This window comes from Protomyctophum bolini (assembly GCF_963924005.1).
Source record: "Protomyctophum bolini genome assembly, chromosome: 19".
Taxonomy (NCBI): Eukaryota; Metazoa; Chordata; class Actinopteri; order Myctophiformes; family Myctophidae; genus Protomyctophum; species Protomyctophum bolini.
This window is the reverse complement of record NC_137880.1, coordinates 20,007,548-20,021,549: the sequence shown is the minus strand read 5'-3', so window position 1 is coordinate 20,021,549 and position 14,002 is coordinate 20,007,548. Positions and strand designations below refer to the sequence as shown.

Below are 14,002 nucleotides of genomic sequence, written 5' to 3'. Positions count from 1 at the left end.
TGATTTACATCCAAAAGTGTAAACATGGATGTTACTGCTATAATAAAACTCTTTCTTTCCTTTCCTTTACCCTCCTCTTTCCTCCCTTTTTCTCCCCATCTTCCATTCCTTTATCTTCATTCTTAAACAGCATTATATGAAATAGGATTCATTGTTTCATTTAACACTCAATTTGTTCTGGCTGACCAATCAGAATCAACAGTGTCATACAGTGACAGTTGGTTGCTAGGTGGAGGTCAGTCCATAGCCTGGTGGATGAAGGGGAGCTGGGGAAGGGGGGTGTATTGAGAGATGAAGCATTCGCCCCGTAGTTGCAACATTACCGTCAGCAGGGAGAACAGACGGTCAAAACTGGAGGCTTTGAACGCCCTTTCCAGCCAAACCTCCCGATAGCCGTTGAGGAAGTAATTATTATTTTTGTATCTGGGCGGGTGGGGGGAGGTGGGGTGTGGTGTTATGCATGTGAACAACACAGAGGAGAGAATGTCGTTAGGGTGGGGGGGCGATGAGGTTTTTTTCACATGGGCACACAATCAAGAAATTACACAGTAAAATCCTCAGCGTTTGTGTGTACAACATGTAACCAAGAGGACATGTTTGAGTCCAGTTGGCTATATTTGTACACTCTCAGTTTACAAAATAGAAGAATTAAGATGACTTTACTGTGTTTTACAGTTTGTTACGTTCAGTTAGATGGACAGTGGACACTGAGCCATATTTTACTTGTATTGTTCGTCATATACAATCCTTGCGTATCAACATTGACATTGGATGGTGATAGCATTTGTTCCGGTTGCGTGCCGGATGTGGCCGTGCGTGGGAGTCACCTGGGTAGGTTGTAGAGTGGAGCCATGCGGAAGCACGCCACCACAGCACGCTTACGTGCTTTCGACAAAAGCTTGTGCCATACGGCCTTCTTATTTCTCAGAGGACCCTCCACCTTAGGAATCAAGAAATTACAACGTTAAATGCAGTTGTGGCAATTGTAAAATAAAAGTACCGCGAAATTGGAGGTTAAGTACATTACTTACTTAGTTACTAGTTTAAACCATTGATTAAATGGTTAACAAACTAGATGAACATGGTTAAAGTATTATATGTCCAGTAAAATGTGTCGCATGATGAAAATGAAGCTTTTCAATTGACCAAATAAAAGGTTAAATTGTTTTCAGTTGAAAAAAAGTCTGCCATTTTCAAACAAGACAGCCGTGTGACAAATGATGAAAGGATTTAACCTGTAATTATGATTACCAAGTAGTAATGTATTGCCTGATTTATACGCAGGTGTCACACGCCAAAAAGAGCAGATCTACAAGCTTGTGAGCTTGTATAGATGAGCTATTTCCACTGCGACACTAGATATAACGGGTCTTTAAGATGTTCTAGTGTGTGATTGGACCTGTTCCAGGTGGAAGACAGCAGCAGAGAGGCTCTGGACCCTGCTGACGGTGTGTTCTGTGTCTACCGGCTCCTCTGTCCTCATCACCACATCCTTGTACAAGTTCATCTGCCACTGGACTGCTGGGTCATCAGACTACAACACAATCACAGTATCATAACGCTACTTCTATTAGAATTATACATCCTATTATTATTTTGTGTGTATTTTGACTGTTTTTTCTTTCCTTATGCTGAGGGTTTTTTGTTTATTTAAGGAGAGAGGAGGGGTGTTGACCGTTGCACATAATAACAGATATGCAGGTTGAGCCGGTGAAAATAATTTCTTTCAATGTAAATGGGGTTTTGAATCCTATTAAAAGGTCTAAGATACTAGCTAAATTAAGGAGGGAAAAGGCACAGATCGCTCTCCTTCAGGAGACACACATGAATCAATCTGAGCACGAAAAATTAAAAAAGATGGGTTTTAGACATGTGTTTTCATCATCTAATATTCCAAGCCATAGGAGAGGGGTTGCAACCCTCATCTCAGCCTCAGTTAACTACGAACATATTTCAGAAACCAGGGATGACGAGGGAAGGTTTATCAAGATTACAGGAAAAATAGAGGGTTCATTGATAACAATAATAAATGTATACATCCCACCGGGAAGCGAATGGGCTCTATACAGACGTATTTTTGATTTAATGGTCAATTCTCAGGGGGTGGTCCTGTCGGGGGGTGACTTCAACATACGGTTAACTAAAAAAGACTCCTCAGGCACAGCAAATCAGAACAACCCCATTAGTAGGAAGGTGAACTCACTAATGGTGGAACTGGGTATTATTGACGTGTGGAGAGAACTGCACCCTAGCAATAGAGAGTACACTCACTACTCATGCCCACATTCTGTATATGCTAGGCTAGATTATTTTTTCATGTTCAGCTCAGACAGATTCAAGATAAGGAACTGCAACATTGCAACAATTGACCTGTCAGACCATAGTCCAGTTAATCTGTCCCTGCTCCTGGAGAGGAAAGCTAGAAAAACCCTCTGGAGACTAAATTCATACATATTAAATGATCCGACTACATTGACAAAGATTAAAAAAGATATTAAAGAATATCTAGAGCTGAACACCTCGGAGGAGGTTTCACCTGCAATATTGTGGGACGCATTAAAGGCTGTAATGAGGGGGAAAATCATTTCTCTAACCTCGTATCAAAAAAAACTCAAGAGGCAAAAGCTGCTGGAACTAGAAAATAAATTAAAACAGCTGCAGGTGGCTGACAGTAATGTTGCAGGTTCCAACTTGAAACAGGAAATCAGGAAAACGCAGGGGGAAATTAATGACATCTATACACAAGAAACTCACAAAAAGCTTCTTTTCCTAAGACAGAGATACTATGAGACGGGTGGTAGATCAGCTAAATATCTGGCTTATAAACTGCGTAAACAACAAGAAGAAAACACAATTTATAAAATACGAAATCCTGTGTCCCGGGATATCGAAAACAAAGCAGAAAAAATCCAAGAGTGTTTTGAAACTTTCTACAGAGAACTATATTCTCAACCCCAAGCAGCAGATGAAACCCAGATAGATTCTTTTTTGAACTCCCTGGATTTACCAGTCCTTACTGACCCACAAAATGTAAATTTGATAAAACCAATTACAAGCGGAGAAGTGGACTCAGCCATTTCCAGGCTAAAAGCAGGGAAGTCCCCGGGTTCAGACGGTTTTAACACAGAATGGTATAAAACGTTGAGAGCGGAGTTGTCACCATTGTTGCTCAATACTTTCAATGGGATCCTGCGGGGAGGCGATGCCCCGCCCTCGTGGAAGGAGGCCATTATCTCAGTCATTCCAAAAGAGGGAAAAGATAAACTAGAATGTGACAATTATCGACCGATAAGTGTTTTAAATTTAGACTATAAACTTTTCACCTCTATTATGGCCCGGAGGCTGGAGAACACTTTGTCCTCCATCATAAGTTTGGACCAGGCAGGGTTTTTGTGCGGCCGGCAAACCTCAGACAATATTAGGAGGTCACTACACATCTTAAGTCAAACTACTGAGGACAAATCCAAAGCAATCCTAGTAGCCCTGGATTCAAGAAAAGCCTTTGATTCCGTAAGGTGGACCTTCCTTTACAAAGTAATGGCGAAATTTGGTTTTGATGAAACATTTATAAAAGTTATTCAGACCCTATACGACAAACGTACAGCTCGTATCAAGATTAATGGAGATTTGTCTGATGCTTTCGTTTTGAAACGTGGTTCGAGGCAGGGGTGCGCAATCTCGCCTCTCCTCTTCGACTTATTTATTGAACCCCTAGGCCAATTAATAAGACAGAGTGAAGCCGTCAAAGGCATAAGTATGGGGGGTATCGAACACAAGGCTGCCATGTTCGCAGATGATGTCCTCGTGTACTTAGGGGGGGACCCTGAGAGGTCATTTAACGAACTGATGTCACTACTAACAGGTTATGGTGAACTATCCGGTTATAAGCTCAATACTTCTAAAACACAGGTCATGGCTCTAAACTTTAATGCCCCAAGGGGACTGAGGGAAAAATATGATTTGAAATGGGACAACGAAGAAATCAAATACTTGGGAATAAATGTGACGAAAGATCCTTCAAAGTTAAGGCAAGCTAATTATGGTCCCATATCGATGAAAATTAAATCTGATTTACATAGATGGAACCTAATCCCCTTCCTAAGCCTAAACTCAAGAATAAGTTCAGTCAAGATGAACATTCTTCCCCGCTTACTTTACATCTTTAGAAATCTCCCAGTAGAAGTGGACGATAAACAATTCAGAGAATGGGACAAATGGATTTCTAGGTTCATTTGGCAAGGGAAGAAACCAAGAATTAAATATAGCACCCTACAACTGAGAAAGGACAAAGGGGGCATGGCTCTTCCCTGTTTAAGAAATTACTATTATGCAGCCCAGATAACTCCTCTGTTATACTGGAGTAACAGGGGGTATAAAGCGAGATGGAAGGAGTTGGAGCTTGGTCTAGTTGCTGACTTCCCTCTGCAGGCTGCAATAGGGGACAGGGGTTTGGCGGACCGATTAGAGAGGATCAATAACCCATGGATAAACCATACGTTAAATGTGTGGCAAAAGGTTGTGAGGTCATGTGGTTTAAAAAAAATGTTGAAACTTTTCAGATGGTGTGCCTTCGACACAGACTTTGTCCCAAATAGAGGCGACATTAGATTTAAGTCATGGATAGAGAAAGGAATCACAACTTACATGTCATTTATGCAAAGAACTGAAATTGATAGTTTCAGATCAATACAAGTCAAACATGATCTGGAACAGGCTGACTTTTACAGATACCTCCAGGTGCGGCACTATATCAATCAAGAATGCAAATTCAAAGAGTTTTCTGCAGTTGAATCAGAATTCTTTTTCATATTAAAGTCAGCTCTCACAGTGGAGCCAAGTAAGTCCATCTCTGAGTTATATGGCGCCATTTCAGATGCTAAGAATGAAAGCACGTTGTACATCAAAGAGAGATGGGAGAGGGACGCAGGAGTTGAACTCTCAGAGGAAGTATGGGGAGGGATCTGGGAGTTCCAGTCTACCTCAACTTGTTCTATGGACTGGAGAGAGCACTGTTGGAAAAATATTATTAGATATTTTAAGACCCCATACCAGGAAAAATACAAAGGGGACGATAGGCTGTGCTGGAGGCAGTGTGGGGCAAAGAAAGCCAACCACTTCCACATTTTCTGGGGGTGCCCCAAATTGGGGGTGTTTTGGAACAATATTCACAAATCACTGTGCTCAGTATTTAATACTCCAATACCTTTCAACTTCACAACCATGTACCTGGGCCACATTGAATGTCTTAACCAGTCGAGATACACAAAGCTACTGCAGATTCTCTTGGCAGCCAGCAAAAAGTCAATAACAAGAAGATGGCTATCCCCAATCACACCCACAATGGACGATTGGCATGGAATAGTCCTAGACATCTTCAAAATGGAAAAATTAACATACATGTTAAGAACTAGATTAGACAATTTCTACCAAATTTGGAACAACTGGATTGTGCATATTGCCCCCCTGAGAGCGGACTTCGTGTAATCTCACTGGTTCATTGCCTGCTGTTTGATTGTATAAATATAAAATGTATAAGACACCTCTCCTCCTCTCGTGGTCGAAGACCAAAGCTATATTGTTTTTGTCCCCCTCAGCATAAATGTATATACTTTAGTTGTTGTTGTTTTTTGTTTTCTTATGTCTTTTTCCGCCCACTCTTTCTTTTTTCTTTGTCCTCCTGAAATGTACCACCTGAAGTATTACTGACGTGCCTGTCTCTGTTTGAGTGTGGACTCGATGTCTTATATAGGAAAAAGGACTATACTATACAGAGACATTGGAGATGTTGCCACATGGAGGGGGGATGAGGGAGGGAAGAGGGGTGGGGAAAAAAAAGAAAAGAAGAAAATCTTGGGAACTGCTCTTATATCGTTTGTAGAAATGCTATATGTACAATTATACTGCACTTTCCGAATAAAACAAATATTATAAAAAAAAAAAAAAAGAATTATACATCCTGCTAATAATAATTTACATGATGATGGTAAGCCTAGTGTGAAGTTAAATAAACAAAATTTAAAACATATTTAAAAAACAACCTCCAGAAGAACATTATAAAGACTTCTTGTTAAGACTTTATATTAAGGTCGGGTCTAAAATGTAATGTAATTATATGCATTATAATTCCCTTATTATTACACAGCTTGTTTGAATGCTTGATTCTGATTGGTCAATAATAATAATAAGCGATGAGCTTGATAAACTGACTGCTGTCTAATCAAAGGCTCAGAGCACCTGCTGCACTGCTTGATTTGATGCTGTATCCAACACGGCAGCCATGTAAACAAATGCACAATGTCATTTACAGCTAAACATTGCTCTCAAGAATGTGTTTGATAATGTAGTAACCGAAAATTGTCATACACACTTCCTGTTGTTTTCCGAGGTGACCGTGTTGCACCCTAGACTGACGGCCTACCTGGCATAAATCAATGGAATACTAATATTTCTGTAAGCAATGGAATACTTTGTTTTGCTTTAACTTTTGGGTCAATTTATTCATTAATTTATTAAGTAGCTGTGTAATAAGTGGGTTAATTGATGGCACGGCAGTCATTGTTGAGAAATAAACCCTGACGATAAAGCCCTAGGGGATCATCATCCTGAAGGCGTTTATATGCTGTCTATTATCGCTTGCATAACAATTTATAACAAGGTTTATGGATTATTATAATTTATAATAACTAGCCCTTACCCGTTGTGAGATATTTGCCTGTGGGGGGTACTGCGCCCGGTGCGTTTTTAATTCACTAATAAATTCATTAATAATCATTAATGTGTCAAATCAAAAAAAGGGCTTTGTTACGCCCTCCATATTCATATGGTCAATGCCTGTGTGAAAAGTGGGTGCAGGCAATGAGGAGCTACGGCGGTGTTTCTGACACACAGACACTCAGACATTGTTAGAATTATAGTATGATGATGATGATGATAATATAATTTATAAGTGCTGGTCATAACACATTATAAACTCAGTGGAACACACAACCAGGTAACACTACTTAAAGGTTGGGCCTATAGAGCGCCGCAGTCCCCGCCCCCTTTCAGAAAAGCGAGTGGCCCAGGAAGTGGAAGCCCCATGCATTCTCCCATCGGCACTTTTAATATAATTTATTTAAAGACGGTTACGCCGCGGACAAAGCCAATTCGGATCGTGACGAATCATGACAATGAACACAATATTTTGGGACGATCAAATCATTAGAAAGAAGAAAAGAAAGTCTATAAGACGAAAAATATAAGACGAAAAATAAAACAAATAGTGTTGTCTCCTGACTTTCTTTTCTTCTTTCTAATGATTTGATCGTCCCAAAATATTGTGTTCATTGTCATGATTCGTCACGATCCGAATTGGCTTTGTCCGCGGCGTAACCGTCTTTAAATAAATTATATTAAAAGTGCCGATGGGAGAATGCATGGGGCTTCCTGGGCCACTCGCTTTTCTGAAAGGGGGCGGGACTGCGGCGCTCTATAATCCATTATAATCACATTCATAGTACATCATAATACATCATAATTAATTATAATGTACTTATGTTTCATAAAACTAATGAAGTCAGCTTAATCTCAACAGAATATTGCACACACCATCTTCAAATGTAGAAGTAATGAATTACATTCAACACAGTGACCCAATCAAATTAGATACATGTAACAAAATGACCTATACTAGACTCTAGTCTAGAACGATCACATTTGGCATCTTGTGGGTAAAGATCAGGTAAGTGCAGGCAGCAGACTTCAGGGGATGTACTGTAGCTTTAAGTTACAGTAGATAACACTATGTCCTCAGACAAGAACACTTTGTGTGTTTGTTTTGATGATTGGTGTAAAATCATTACAATCATTACAACCTTCCCTGATGTTATGTTATATTGACAAACTTTGAGTAAAAGGTTCTTGACAGTAAATGCCTTTGAGCACTCCTGCCAAGTGTTGTGCTAGCACAATAGTTTGCTACTGTACAAGTGTACATACACAATCCTCTTTGAAAACATTTAGTTAGACACTAAACTAAAATTAATTGCTTAATCAAATGTGTTTGTATTACCTATTACAATTATAGGAGGATAATCAGTAAACTGAAACAGGTTACATTTCAAACGTAACCTTCCCAGCTTCACACAAAATGGACTGTACAGTACATACAGACAATAGGCACCACAGGGGGGGACTAAGATCAATGAATGAGATAATCTCATATTTAGCCTACCTTGTCCTGAAGATGGAGATTCTGTCTCAGGTGGTCCATCACTTCCTCATCTGTGTCTTTCTGTTTTTGGGACAGGGACAAAGGACATTTGACAGAGGATGACCAACTGTTTGTTTTACATTAATACTGTCTGGTAATCTTGGACTATGATGGACACTGGACAGCCATGCTAGAGCACCGTTTCTCAAATGGATGTAGCACGTTTTCAGCCGTTTCACGTAAGGCTTTATGATGAATTACAAATAAGTAAAACAGATGTTAAATTTAAAGACGCTTTCAAAACTCAGTGCCAAACACGAGAAAGACAAGATTTTTTGTTTTCTTATCTAAGCTATGAGTCACCGTTTGACTGAGTCACCGTTTGACTTGTTTTCAAGTCACCGTTTGACTTGAAAACAGGAACTAGGAAATCTCGTCATCGCTAAAAAACAGCTCCCATCCACTCACATTCTAGAGGATTTTTCCACATTATCTGCGCTCCTGTATCGTTCTCCTCTTCCTGGTCCGCCATTTTGGGATTTTCATTGGAGCATAAGAAACTAATGTGTCGGCAGTTTGACACACATCGACACACATCGCTAGCACTGGGACAATTAATGCACATTTATCACACTCGCTCCATTATGACAGGAGTGAAATTCAACCGGCTTACCAGACTGTAGCGCATCTTGGCCAGGGAGATGAGCACCTGGTCACCTGGCGTGCACATGTTAAGGCCGATGGGGAGCATCTTCTTCAGGGCGGCCACGATAAGGGAGGTCTGGACGGAATAGTACTCCCCACGACGACGTGGTCTTTTCCTCTCCTGGTCCCCGCCTGCCTGCAGGGGGGTAGGGATTAATGGCCTCAGTGAACAAGGACCAGGTCAAATATACAACACATTTATGTTTACTATGAAGGTATGAGAAGATACTCTGAAAGACAACAATCCACAAAAATAGTGTTGCTTTGGGTTAATGTAAATACAGTGTGCGCGTGCTAGCCCACAGGGTTCAGTATAGCTTAGGAACATTCCTCCACTCCAAGCAATCACAGGGAATGTCCCCCAAGAGTTGAAATAAAAATAGTGACTGGCTCTGCCGGTGCACATAAACATCAAACTTATCCTTCTGACAGCTAGTTGAGTGACTGTTAGGCCAAGCCCAAGACAAATGGCCTCACTCATATCTCGTGCCGAACATGTCCACAAGCAAACCAACCAGTCATAAAATGTGCAGTTCAATTAAGGAAGCATGAACTATTAGTTGCCGTGTAAGACGTCTCCCATTTACACACAAAGGGGGTTACTCCTAATAAAGACATTTCAGACACAGCAAGGCATAATTTCAACACCCATGCCATTACTAAAGTGCCGTTAATGGGTTTCTTTACTATCATTAGCAATGGCTACGAAATGCCAAGAGAAAATGGGACACTTAGGTGTACCGGTTTCCCCAAAGTGCTGACATATAGTGAGGATGGGAAAGGAAAAACAAAGATCCTCAATTAGACCCAGAGGGACTGAAGACGTATCTGCCTCCCATCCTTGGCTTCATTACTACGGGACAGAGTTCTGACGGAATGAAGGGGTCACTCACGAGCCCAGTAACAATGTGTTTACACCGCTGCCGATTGTGGCTGGGGTGGTGAGTGACCGCTTGAAGTCTCCCCTGGAGAAGACCGATAATACTGGAGAGATCCAATTATCCTATTAAGACCTGAGGCTGAACAGTTCTCAGAAAAACCTATGTTTCTATATCAGTGGTGCTCAAACTGGGACCCCCATAATTATGTATTTGGCCACAGACCCCCATCTTAAAATATTTTGTTCCAGGGAACCACAGAAGAAAAGATTGGAGTTAAAAAAAAAAAGTATATTCAAAGATTTGATTAAATCTTCCATGCTTTTTTGAATAGCCAAATCAAAGAATGTACGATATATACAGTGTGTGTGTGTGTATATATATATATATATACATACACATTACATTACACACACACACACACACACACACACACAGTGGGCTGTATTTTGCGTGTCTTAAGTACCAGGTCTTATTACTTAACTTAAGACCTGGAGGCGTGGTCAATACTCTTTGGCATTGATCACGCCTCCAGGTCTTAAGTTAAGTAATAAGACCTGGTACAAAAGACACGCAAAATACAGCCCAGTGTGTATATATATATATATATACATGTGTATATATATATATATATATATATATATATATATATATATATATATATATATATATGTTTATGTTATATGTTTTGTTATCTTGTCATGTACCTTGGACATCTTGGCCGCGCCTCCTTCTCCAGTGAGGAAGCCCAGGTTGTTGATCTCATTCTGGACCACAAAGTTCTGCTCCTCTCTTTTGAAGTTCTGTTAGTGGAAGATGAGAGCGAACAAGAGAATGCAGGACAAAGAGACATTGTGATTGTTTTGTATGATATGCATTACTGTCATTATTGCTGTATAATTCTTTATGACAGTGTATAATTATAAATTACAATATGATTTCTGATAATGCTATTCTATTATTGACCTAGTATTGCAGAATAGTAGTTTGTTGTAACGTGTCTTACATGTGATTTACACCAGAGGATAAAGATCTCAGCCACCATCTTGAAGAGCTCATTTGAGTCATCTACTGGCTCCTTCAACCACCTAGACCTGGGGTGGACATAAACAACAAACTACAATATAACTTTTCTCACTGAGCTCCATGTGCGCTACTGTAGCTGAAGGTCATAAGACTGCAGACACAGTTGTCTGTCTTCTCTGTTTGGATGAATGGATTGTCATTGGCTGTGGCTTGTGGCTACACAGTCAGTGGTGTCAGATAATCTCTAAACTGGCGTGCTTGAATTAGGCATAGTAAATTGATTGTTTTCCTTTTCTTGAATTATCTTTTTATTTTATTTTTTATGACAATTTTTTAACTGTATACTTTTGGATTCCTTGCGCGAAGCAAAATAAATCAGCATTATTGCAATCTTTGGTTTGCATTTCTGTACACCTAACCCTCATCCAAACAGGCATACAGTAGCTCCGAAATACTGAATATTATCCAACTTTGGTCCCCATATGAGCCAACATATAGCTATAGATCTAAGTGAGGAGGAGGAGGAGGAGGGGTGGGGGGAGAGGGGAGTTGCACCACACAGTTCACACAGGTTCTGGGACTGGGGCGAAATAGCCAATGCGAACTGTCTAATCGTAAAATATTTGGGCACAAACCAACTATTGTCCACTGTTTCTCTAATCTCCTGAGGACTCAGATCACACTGTGGAGTGGGCGTGGCTTCCAGGCGTGCGTGTGTGTGCATGTGTGCGTGTGTGTGCGTGTGTGCGTGTGTGCGTGTGTGTGTGTGTGTGTGTGTGCAATCAAAAGTACTCGGCAGTATGGTTGCCAGTGTTGCCAACTGTCGTTCCAGAAATAAGCTAAGCAGCCTCCAAAAACCAAACCAGGCAAGCAACTGTGAATTAATCCACGTTAGGCTGGAAATATGCAGGCTTGGCAACCCCAGTGTTGCCAACTGTCGTGACAGAAATAAGCAAACCAGCAAGCAACTGTGAATTAATTAGGCTGGAAATATGCAGGCTTGGCAACACTCAGCAGAAAATGATCTCGGGTCACAAGTTTCACAAGCTAATATTGACCAGCATGCTTTCCAAGCAGCTGGTAAAAAGACCCTTTAAAGACCCTGGTACTGAAAGATGTTAAAGAATCATAAAACACGGGACGTGATGTTAAGACTGTCCATTGTGCCAATAGATGGTGTGGGCTCACATGAGATTACCTTGATGTTAAGAGTGGCATTAGGAGGTGTATTTCAACTAGGGTATGATGTCAATTTTGGGACACATCCTCAGTAGTGTGCCTTTGAATCAGCGGGTGTTTCGGCCTTCCAACACTATACACCCTCATCAAAGGTGGCCAGCTAAAGGGTGATCAAGCCTTAGCTTGTGTCCCATGCCCAATCATTGAGATTTGCCTCCCACGAGACTATGCAACTCAACTCAACTCAACTTTATTTATAAAGCACATTTAAAACTACCATAGCTGCCACAAAGTGCTGTACAGTACATAGGTAAAACAGTAAGTAAACGCATAGACTAAAAACACAGAATACAAAGACAACACACAAAAACAAGGCAGGGGCGTCCTCTTCCCTGAGCCAGCCATACAGCTGACCGCATACCTCATATGCCCTCATGTTTGAGGGGTTTGACTGGAGTTCTCAGATGTGTGTGTGTGTGTGTGTGTGTGTGTGTGTGTGGGGGGGTTGCTGCTTGAGAAAGTGTTCTGATTGTCTGCCGCAGAGCCTGTCCATGGATGCCAAGTTCCTTCAGTAGCCTAGCCTGATGGTGGAAGAAGCCACAAATCCTCTGCATCCCACTTCGACTGGACATACTTTTGCATTCCAGCCACACTGAATTGCGTCTGCTGTCAGCTCTGTGTATCGCAGTTTCTTGCGCTCATAGGCCTCCTCAACAGAGTTCTCCCATGGGACTGTGAGCTCTATTATGTACACAGACTTGCGTGAAGGGGACCAGAGTACCATGTCTGGCCTAAGGTTGGTGGAAGCAATCTCAGGTGGAAAAATGAGTTGCTGGCCAATATCGACAAGCATCTTCCAGTCCCGGGCCATGGCTAGGTGTCCAGTTTCTGGCTTTGTCGGAGGATGCTTGGGCTTTTTTTGTCCCTCCCGGATGAATATTGTCGTTTTGATGGGATTGCTTGTTCTTGGGGGTAAGGAGTTTGTTGCACTCCTCTTGATCTCAAGTGCTGCGGCCAGGCTCTTGAGGACCTGATTGTGCCTCCAGGTGTAGCGGCCTTGTGTGAGGCTGGTCTTGCAACCAGACATGATGTGTCTGAGAGTCGCTGGAGCTGGGCAGAGGGGGCAGGTTGGATCCTCGCCATACCATTGATGTAGGTTTTTTGGTGATGGCAGCACATCATATAGAGCTCTTATGATGAAGCTGATGTTGCTTGCTTCCATCTGCCATAGCTCACTCCAGTTGATCTTTCTCCTCTCCACACCTTCCCACCGCATCCATTGCCCCTGTTTGGAAAGAGACACAGCCTTTGCACTTCTTGCGGTCTCCTCTTCCCTGCGCACCTCCTCGACCACAAGTTTCCTCCGCTCGGATGTTGATGCCTTATGCCAAGTTGGTTTGCTTGCTGCCAGGCCAAAGCCTCCTCTTCCATGCTGGATATTTCCCACAATGTCTTGGTGTCTCAGGGCTGATGTAGCTTGCACTGGTACTGAAAGATGTTAAAACCTTTAAAGGTGCAAAACAATGCCAAAGAGAAGAAGGAAAAGTCTACCTGTTGTTATCCACGTAGCGGATGAGCATAGGGTAGAAGGCATAGAGGTCCCTGCAGAGCACAGTGAACTCATCCAGGATGACCAGCTCTGCCTCCTGTTTGTCCGCTCTATCGTCTGCCTTCAACAGCTCCTCTTCAGACACCACCTAGGAGCACAACGTATCAGCAGCACACTGTAAACACTCCTTCAACAGCTCCTCTTCAGACACCACCTAGGAGCACAACGTATCAGCAGCACACTGTAAACACCTGACCTGACTGTGAACTTCCTTACACACTGTGAGTGTTTAGTACTGTACTGTATGTGTGATTAATTGTCTCCATGGGGGCATGGGGAGTGAGTATGTTTTGCACTCCGTCCGTCCGTCCGTCCGTCCGTCCGTGTGTGTGCGTGTGTGTGTGTGAGAGAGTCCGTCCGTCCATGTGTGTGTGTGTGCGTGTGCGTGTGCGTGTGCGTGTGCGTGTGCGTGTG

General features: G+C 41.9%; 1 protein-coding gene across 3 annotated transcripts in view; it reads right to left on the bottom strand.

The window, feature by feature from the left end:
- ryr3 (ryanodine receptor 3) overlaps window positions 1–14,002 on the bottom strand; it is a 162,907-nt gene that overhangs the window by 27,701 nt on the left and 121,204 nt on the right. For all 3 annotated transcript variants that reach the window (XM_080790176.1, XM_080790177.1, XM_080790178.1), the window contains 7 exons: window positions 13,531–13,676; window positions 10,781–10,868; window positions 10,482–10,577; window positions 8,865–9,032; window positions 8,213–8,272; window positions 1,400–1,534; window positions 828–940 (listed from right to left, as the gene is read on the bottom strand). In XM_080790176.1, the coding sequence (XP_080646302.1) occupies window positions 828–940; window positions 1,400–1,534; window positions 8,213–8,272; window positions 8,865–9,032; window positions 10,482–10,577; window positions 10,781–10,868; window positions 13,531–13,676 (806 nt within the window). The remainder of the gene's footprint in view (window positions 1–827; window positions 941–1,399; window positions 1,535–8,212; window positions 8,273–8,864; window positions 9,033–10,481; window positions 10,578–10,780; window positions 10,869–13,530; window positions 13,677–14,002) is intronic.